A 9,547-nucleotide genomic window follows, 5' to 3' on the forward strand; every position below is an offset into this window, starting at 1 on the left:
TATTCCAATACAAGCTATTTTGGTGGCATACAAAAAAGGTCAGCCATTGCATGCTGATACAAAAAGATATATTCACTGAAAGGCAGAAATTTCTTATTTTCTCATTTTCAAGCCACCTCTTACAATGCAGAGGATTCTAAGGGTTGAGGGTTTATTTTTCCATTTACCTTGTACACAAAGGAAATTATCCCATAAACTTATGCTTAAATTTTTTTAGTCAATGTTATTTTGCATAGCAACAAGCTTATTTCTTGACTATTTAAAGACATACAGTTTGGTTTATTATTTTATTGATACTAATGGAAATTATGCACAAGAGGAAAACACATTATTTGAAGGTCTGACTCTAATGCCTTCCCTATCCTAAAGCCAGTATGTATTCTGCGAGCAGAGGGCTTGGACAATTGGTTCTGAATTCACTTCCCTAGGTACGTGCAACTCTAAAATCATGAGCTCTTTCCAGCTCAAACCCTCATGCAGCTTTCCACTTTGGCATTTTTTCCCCTTATTGCCATGAATGACACATCCATATGTACACTCACATTTTGTGAGGGCACACACAGGCAGGCAAACACTGTTTTCCAACATCCTTCCTTTCTTTCCAACTGCTGTGTTGTAACCAATCACCACAGTTGTTTTGCACAGCAATCTAATAGCTCCTTTTTAAATTAGTTTCTCTCATATCTAGTAACCTGCCTTCATAGCCGTGAAGCCTTTCAGAAAACTCTCTCTCTTACCTGAGCCCACGGTTGTGGCTCCCTGTTGTGGGAAACCCCCAAGGATCCAGCTCCATTAAGTACTCCTGTCAATGCAGACGCTGTTGGCTGCGGGAGGTACAGCCACACTGCTCATTCTGGAGGTGAAGGAGCTTCTGTACCAAGATGAGGGTCAACCAGTACTGAACAACACGAGTATGATCTCTACCTCTGTCCTCCTAACGGATGTATTTCTAAAAGTACACAGAATCATGCTTTTCCTTATAATACTCCTCTTCATTAAAATTTTTAAAGTAATATATGTCTTCAGAACATACGATTGCTGATTTCAATGAACTCCCGACTGCACCACCACATTCACTTTACACAAGTGTTTATTTCACCATCCATTTGAGTAACAAGTAGTTCTGATCTTGAGAAAAGGCTCTGATGATATAAGTCAGTGCTATAAAGGTGTTTCTATGATTAAGACGACTTCTTTGGCTGCAGGTTTTCTTCGTTCCCAGGAACAGGTTTGCCAGTGCACCATTTTTCTGAGTGGTGTTTTGGATACCGCCTACCAAATGGCTGCTCAATACTTTGTCCTTTCACAAATGACGTCTGATAAATGGTTAAGCCATCCTCCCTGCTGGGAACTGATTCATGAGCCCATAGGAAGAAGTTATGCGAGTTCTGCTGCCGTCTCTCTGGTGGCGGTTTCTTTCTGCCCATACCCTAGGAAAAAAAATTGAAAGAAAACCTCAAGTAAACATATGACTGACAATCACAGTTTCACAAATCAATCTTGTAACAGTCACTAGCCCACTAGGAAGTTAACAAAGCTGTTACCACAGCAATTTCAAGAATTCACGGTTGATCTTTAGCAAGTTAAAAATAATATTGACAGACTTGCCTGCATGAACATTTCTAGTTGCATACAGAGTGGGAAATCTGTTGACCTTCCATCTCTTATTACTAATAAGCCACTTAAGACTTTGCATTTCTGTAGCACAGTATATACTCAAGGCTATTTAGCCATACTCAGCTAAATTAATCTTCAGAGTAACCCAAAGAAATAGGTTAATAATTTTATGCTTGGACTGCAATAAAGATACGGAGACAGACCGTGAAATCTGAATCTTCAAAGCTATCCCTTGTGTGTCCAAACACAGAGACAGAGCCTGGTTTTCACACTCCGTAGCTTGCAGGAAATTTATTTGGATTATGGTTGATCGGTATCTCTAAAACTATGAGACATTGCACAAAGTGCACAGAAACAGAGGTTACTCAGTGAATAATGAATACCAAAAAAAATCTAGTTCTATGAGAGCCCAAGGTCAGGCAAACTTCCAATATCACAATCCGCTGCTTCCTCCTCTACTCATTATCTTGTGAACTGCACCATTTCCTTTGCTGCCAAGACAGATGACAACAATCTAAGACAAGCAGAAAAACTTGAAACAGTTGCACATACAGAAAAGCCCAAAACAATTTAAATTCTACTCAAAGTTGTGACTTCTACAACATATATTTAAACAGGTATATTATAAAGAGATGTGTATTGGAAAAAAATACATTCTGGAGATATATTGTGGCTGTCCTATGGATTTTGGTTAAACTTATGATGAGTCTGAACCAAGTATGTGGAACTGTGAACTATGGGTGGCTGAGACTCTTACAAAGTTCATTACACAGCCGAGCACTTTTAGCAAACTAAAAGGACATAAAACTGGGTACAAAACCATGTTGAGACATAAAAACAGGTCCACTAGAAAATGCCTGTCAGAGACCCAAATGACGGGGTTTTCGTTCCTTTGAATTCTGCCACTCCCAATGACCATGTGTGCTGCTGTACACACATGCCAGACGCACAGGAGTCCCATCCCTATACTAAAAAAACTGTGTTTTCCTTTACTGGTTTCATTTTTCTCTTCACATACTTTTTAGCATCTATATTTTTTGCAGGGGAGATAAAGGATACTGGGGTTAAACTCTGGCAGACTGAGAGATATGAACTTGCTGGGTACTCACGGAATCAAAGTACTCTCCAACATTCTGTAGACAGTGCCTGTTGTCATGAGAAGAAAATGGGAAATTGTTGTTCACTGCTTTCTGGAAAAAAGAAATCATAGAAAAAAATATGAATTTTCACATAGTTCGGAGTCTGTCTTAGTTCTTATATTCTTATGTTGAAGTTACAGCTGCCAACGCTCTAACACAGAAGTTGTATTCATATATTAAATCTTCAACTGCACACAGTTTTATAAGGGTAATGTGGACTCTCTGCATGCCCTTGACTTGCTGAATATATACATGACTAACATAAAAGTGTGAATTTTCAAATAAGAAATGATACGTTCTGGCTGCAAGCCGCAAAACACTAGATACATGTCAAGATTGCCTTGTTTGATTCTCTAGTAAGCCTAAAGCTAATTAAAATGAACTACAAAAGGAACCTCAAAACTGAATTAATCTATGATTTACGTACTGGATGTCATGTACACTGCTTGTTGCAGGGGAAGTGGAGGATGTATTAATTGCATAACTAATTTATAATCTGATTCTTTAACATAATGTTCTTGCAGTCTCTAAAACGAAACTAGAGTTTTAGAAGAAAAAAAGGACAACTGCAAAAGAAATATTTAAAAAGTAATTTAACATTAATGTTTTTAAGTTTGTTTATTAAATATCATGGCAATATTATGAGAGTAGCTAAAAACTGAAACAACAAAAACTCTTCTGGACTCAGATTGCCTTTGTTCTTCCCCAAGCTTTATTTTCCTGCTTCATGTTGGGAACTTCATGTTTTTCCTGTAAATGCTCTAGCAATTTTTATTTTTAACATTGTGGAATACATTTTTCATCTTCCAACTATGATATTCACCTCCAAACAGGAGAGTGAGTTTTAATGCAAAACGATTCTTAAAACTTATTTCAAGAGTGAGTGAATCCAAATCAGTTCTAAAGATAAATGTAACTGAGGGCCTGGTCCAGCAAGAAGAATCACTAAACACAACATTTGCCTGCACAGAGTCAGCTGCATGATGGTATCTTAGGGTATTTGGTATACCAGACAGGTTATCCACGTTTTTTAGGTATGATGCCACCAGTTCATTTGTTCTCTCATACAGATTCAACCAGATGGTAGTTCAATGGATAAGTAAATTCAACAAATGCATTCTCACATATGTGTTCAAAAATAAATACTTTCTAAGTCAGTAAAATGTAAGACTTGCTATAATATCCTACTGAAATGACACATCAATCTCAACATTTTAGGAATGGTGATTTTTTACTAGTGCCTATATGCTGCAGGAGAATTCAAAACCAAAATGGTAAATATTGAATATCATCTCCGGGAAGGATTCCCCCTATTAACTAATGGTTAAAAAAAAAAATCTATTACAGAATCATTATATGACTATCATGTAGGAAGAAATAAGAGGTAATATAAGCTTAAACGGTACTGCATTTCTGAGAAAATTAATTAACTCACAGCCAGTGCGTTCCCTCATGCAGAGACATCCAGCTTCCCATGCAGCGAGCTTCCAGCATTCTATCAGCACTTTTTAAAAATGTCACATAAACAAACTTCCTCGGATTGTTCCAGTAACACCACATTTTAGCTTTTAATTCATTTTCCTACTCTCATCACTGACCTCATTTTAATTCTTGATTTATGACAGCTAGGAATTCCACTAACTCATTTTAAACAGTCATACTACTGGTGAGAAAAGGTCCATCGAACCTGGTTCTCCTTTTCAGACAGCGGCTAAGGCCAGATGCTCCACAGAAAGGTATCATTAATATCAGCATAATGTCCACTCATGTTACAATCTAATCTTCTTTTTTTTTTCACTAGCCCCAAACTTCCCTTTTGAATATTCCTTCCTATCCCATTTCTACTCTTCATTACAGCAAAATCTGTGAAATGAACTCAATATAATTGCTATGCTTACAGAATATGGAAATAGAAAATGTTCTGTGCACAAAGTGGGTGGGTAAAGAAAAGCTCACTGCAGTGATAAAATAAGGACATAAAAACGTGCTTATAAAATTGTAACATCTTAAGTATGCGTTACTCTTGAAACCAGTATTTTGTTTGTTTCCCAAATTGCCCCAAATCTCCTCATTTTTAAGCAATCCTTAAAAATGTTTCAAATGGGAAGCTTCTAACTTTCTAGGGATCAAAAAAATAATCCTTTGCCTAAATATGGAGAAATTTGACATTCAATCCAAAACAGATCATTGGATTTCAATTAAACGTTCTTATAGGGCTTTACATGCAGGTTTTGGACTCAGATTGACCATAATATATTCTGGCACATAACTGTGTCTCAAACAGCTGTAACAGCTAATAAAGGGGAAAAGTAACTGATGCTGGAAACGAGCAATAACTACAGCAGGACTTTGAGTATTCAAAATTAGAACTGAGTAACAGCAAAATATGTTTCTCCCTTAGCACAGCCAGCAATCATTTTACTCCCTGAGGCACAAAGTCTGCCAGTCCGCTCTGACTGCCTTGCTAACTATGGCAAGTGCTATTCTTACTTACAACTCAGCAAGTGATACCGTGCAAAAAGGAGCTCTGTAAATGGTCTGTATTGCCACAGTAACCCACCTGCTCCCGAGTTTTGTATGCTAGCGGCAAACTCTCCTCTATACGCTGAGCTTCTCCTGAGTCCTGGACCTGTTTTTGTGCAGAGCTTGTAATTGACTCAGGTTGACTCTGGCATACTCCAACATGAGCGAACTGCAAAATAATTAAAATTGTGATCTATTTAAAAAAAATAAGCCAACAACAACAAATCAGATCAAGAATGCAGGCAAAATCATATTTTCCCATGTAGTTTTTATTATTTGGATTGCAGCATCACCTAGTGGCCTCTGGAAAGATCAGGAAGCTTCCCCACACAACACAACCGCTACCATAAAAACATGATGTAGATAGTAAAACAGCCAAGAAAATTGTATCTTCCAGGAACTTTCCAAAACTTGTTTATATAGCAATAATCCATCTAACAAAACCACTTATGCCATAATACATCTATTCCCCCCCACTGTTGTACAACCACAGGTTTGAAAGCCCAAAGTTTTGGGGAACAGCTCAGCCCAAGGTCAGGCTCAGACACTGAAGCCCAGCCTGTGCTAGGCGTGTGTTGCTGTGCCCTGGGATGCCCAGATGTTCCAGCCCAAGACCTCTGAGGAGCGCCGTGGCATTTCTCCTGAGGGCCAGAACCGAGGCAAATATCTGCTGGCATTTTCTAGAAGATAATCAGCTAGTTAAATATAAAAATAAGTGACATTCAGCACTGCTGGAAGGACAGAAGACAAATCCTGGCAGAGTTTGCTTTAGCACACTTCCTCTGAATACCTAGGGCGCTTTTCCTCATAAACATCAGGAAGAGGAAACCAAGTTTCCTGCTAACAGACCCTTAGCCCAGCATATTTTTCCAAGAGTTTAAGGATAAAAAGCCCCAGCCGGTCCCTCACCCAAGCGCCAGGGCGCTGGTCACTGGGCTGGGCACACCTGCCCCGGGGCATCGCTCTGCTCTGCGCCGCTGGCCCCGCCGCTCTGACTGACCCCCCCCAGAACCCTCTTGTCCTGGTCACAGAGGGTGACATCACACCCTCCCTCATGTGTCACCAAGGGAATCTGGTGGTGCAGGGACATGCAGAAGAGCGAAGGCAACGCTGCTTTGCCAACAGACCACAGGAGGGAAAACCAAAACAAATAAAAACCTAAACAAACAAAACACACACATACACACCAAACAAACCCACAAAAAGCCCCAACAACCCCTCCTGCTGCCCCCAAACCAAAACTCACCACCACACCAACAATTTGGTAAAAGTACTGAACGCGGTCTGAAAACAAGGGAGAAGTGGAGTTCTGTTTGAAAATTAATCAGTTCTGCACAATTACTTCAATGATGACACTTTACAATCTGAATGGCAATATCTGAAGGAAGTAGGGTCATTTTTGAAGAAAATACCAAAGACACTGGATCTATTGAGATGCCACTTCACACTCTTCTTAAAGTCACTTCACACATACCCACATCTTACACACAAACAATATTTGTCAAAACAAAAACAACAAAAATCAAACCAAAACAAAACCCCAACACAGAACAAACAAAACACCACCAAAAAATCCCCAAACCAACCAGCAACAACAAAAAAAACAAACACAAAATGAAACAAACAAACAATAACAAACCACAAGAACCCAAAGCCAACATCAAAACCAACCAAACAAACCTGACAGCACCTTAAGGATATTTTGCCTTTGCTCACTGACTTGTCACCATCCACGCTATTTAACTGGCAGCCCTGCCTGGGCTGGGGTTCAGGGAAGCAGATGGGGATTGTGACCATTGGGGACTTTGGGGATAGCTGGAGTAGGGACGTCACTGTCACCATGTCACTTGCCTTGCTGGCCAGCAAAGTCTCAAGTCCGTTCATTCGCACCACAGACATAGTCCCAAAGATGGATTTAGCAGGCTTTTTTTTTCCATGTATAACATTTTTAACATGTTTTTCTGGATGGGAAAGTGGAGAACTAACCAGAACATAAAGCTTATTTAACAGAAATCAAAACGGAGGCGCAAAGTCCTTGCTTATCATGAAATGAACCCAAGGGTGAGCTGCAGACAAGGCAGAACTCCTCACTAAATCAAGCACAAACCAAGACTTTCCCTCCTAGGCCTTGACAGACTGTAAAGAACATGACACTCACATGGCAACTGGCCTCTTTTCCAGTATACTGATACTCAAGGCTCACTTAGGTGGGAATCGGATACCATGGCAGCCAAATGGAACAAGACAAAATATGGCACTTGTGTTAGTCAAATGTGAATGATTCAGGCAGCCACAATCATTTATTTTAAAGGCAATTGCAAAGTTCCTGCGGGAAAGTCTAGGTTTCCATCTTACTGTCAGACACTGGTAGTATTATGCATACCAGCTACCATGACAGAGCTTTTCAAGGCTTTCTTCTAAACGACCTACTTTGTTTTTCTAAGTATCTGTTGAAATTTTGATAACACAGGTAAGAGCGATTATTTGGATGTTATTATTAATAACGCCATGCTACAAGTTAAATACAAAAGTAAATGACTTTTATCATGATTTCCAGGGCTAATGGAAACTTCGCTTATGAAATATAGCTGTTCAAGATAATGCAATTTTGGTTAAAGAAAAAAATAAACCAACAATTGCAAACAAGCTCTAAGAGCAATGTGTTTCGGACACCTTCATGATTGCATTGGCATCCCATCCTCGACTTTAATGAGCTGTACCAAGGCCTGATGTGCCAGGATCAGATCAGAAGGCTCTGAGATAACTCATGCTCTTTTTCAGACTAACTCAGTAATAGAAACAACTAAGGATGAATAAAAAGCACAACAGGCAGAGGAACCTACAATTTGTTTTCAATCCATTCTACTCATTTTCAGATTCAATAACGGGGCCCATTATTGCAAACTCAAACAGCATTTTGTCTTTTAAAGTATTACTCCACTAGAGTCTCTTTTTTTCTTAAGGGCTGCAACCGTTTTCTGTTTGCTGCTGTTTTGCAGTGAGATATGGGTAAAGCTGAAAAGAGTTTAAGGATGAAACCTAAAAAGCTCCCTTCCTAACAACATAAAGGGATTCTAAATTAACATAAGGAATAAATAAATTAAGGAAGAGTTGTGCCAGTCTGCAACATCAGTAGGCACAGGTGCAATATAATAAAATTTTGCCTAAAGCTGCTTTAAAACATCATCTTAATTATACTCCTTAAATACAGTGAGTATATTTTCATACTAAAGTGTATTCTTGTATTTATAATATTGTGGCTACTGCTAAAAAACATGCCCTGTTAGTAAAAATATGCAAAAGAATTTTAGTTTGTTTTACAAAGCAAACTAGGCTTAAGCAACTACACTTTCTGTCCCCAAGATCTCATAATTTCCAAATCTTCAGGCCATTTTCAATCAACTTAGAGCAAAACAAAGAATTTCTAAGATAACTTGGATCATTTAAGCTCCATAAAGACCAATGGCAAGAGAGATAAGTGTCTCAGTAAGGAAAGGCAGTGACTAGCTCAGTTGCTATATGTATATATATAATATCTAGGAGGAGGATGACAGGCAGTCAGCATTTGTACAGCCTGACCTGTCACAAACTGTACTGTCTTTTGTGGCATAACGATCATCATCTAAGAAGAAAAAAACAAACATTATTATTTTGGGGGCACTATTCAGGCACCATTTGCTTGCTTAGCTCATCACAGGTAAGCCTTTGCCAAATTAGCTGCACAAGTATAGGCCAGCACACTACAATTCGTGATCACCCCACACTCTGAGTCACACCATCACCAAATGGTCACAGGTTTCATGGAGGTCACAGTCATTATGCGTATCTGTAGAAGCCATCAATAAGCCGTAATAGCTCATTCCCTTACCTAAGCTACCTAACAGGACGACCACACAATCACACAGGATGTTAGGGATTAGAAAGGACCTGGAAAGCTCATCCAGTGCAATCCCCCCATGGAGCAGGAACACCCAGATGAGGTTACACAGGAAGGTGTCCAGGCGGGTTGGAATGTCTGCACAGAAGGAGACTCCACAACCCCCTGGGCAGCCTGGGCCAGGCTCTGCCACCCTGAGAAGTTTCTTCTCAAGTTTAAATGGAACCTTTTGTGTTCTAGTTTGAACCCGTTACCCCTTGTCCTATCACTGGTTGTCACCAAGAAGAGCCTGGCTCCATCCCCCTGACACTCACCCTTTATATATCTGTAAACCTGAATGAGTCATCCCTCAGCCTCCTCTTATCCAGCTCCAGAGCCCCAGCTCCCTCAG

At 39.6% G+C, this 9,547-nt stretch overlaps 1 protein-coding gene across 1 annotated transcript; it reads right to left on the minus strand.

Moving 5' to 3' along the window:
• Nucleotides 1–1,181: 1,181 nt before the first annotated feature.
• TEX36 (testis expressed 36) lies at nt 1,182–7,178 on the minus strand (the record flags this gene model as incomplete). The annotated part of the gene is made up of 4 exons (XM_080348277.1): nt 1,182–1,430; nt 2,727–2,807; nt 5,317–5,448; nt 7,131–7,178. 4 exons carry the CDS (start codon nt 7,176–7,178, stop codon nt 1,182–1,184), a joined length of 510 nt encoding a protein of 169 aa, XP_080204403.1.
• Between the last annotated feature and the right edge of the window lie 2,369 nt (nt 7,179–9,547).

Source organism: Nesoenas mayeri (genome assembly GCF_963082525.1).
Source record: "Nesoenas mayeri genome assembly, chromosome: 7".
Taxonomy (NCBI): Eukaryota; Metazoa; Chordata; class Aves; order Columbiformes; family Columbidae; genus Nesoenas; species Nesoenas mayeri.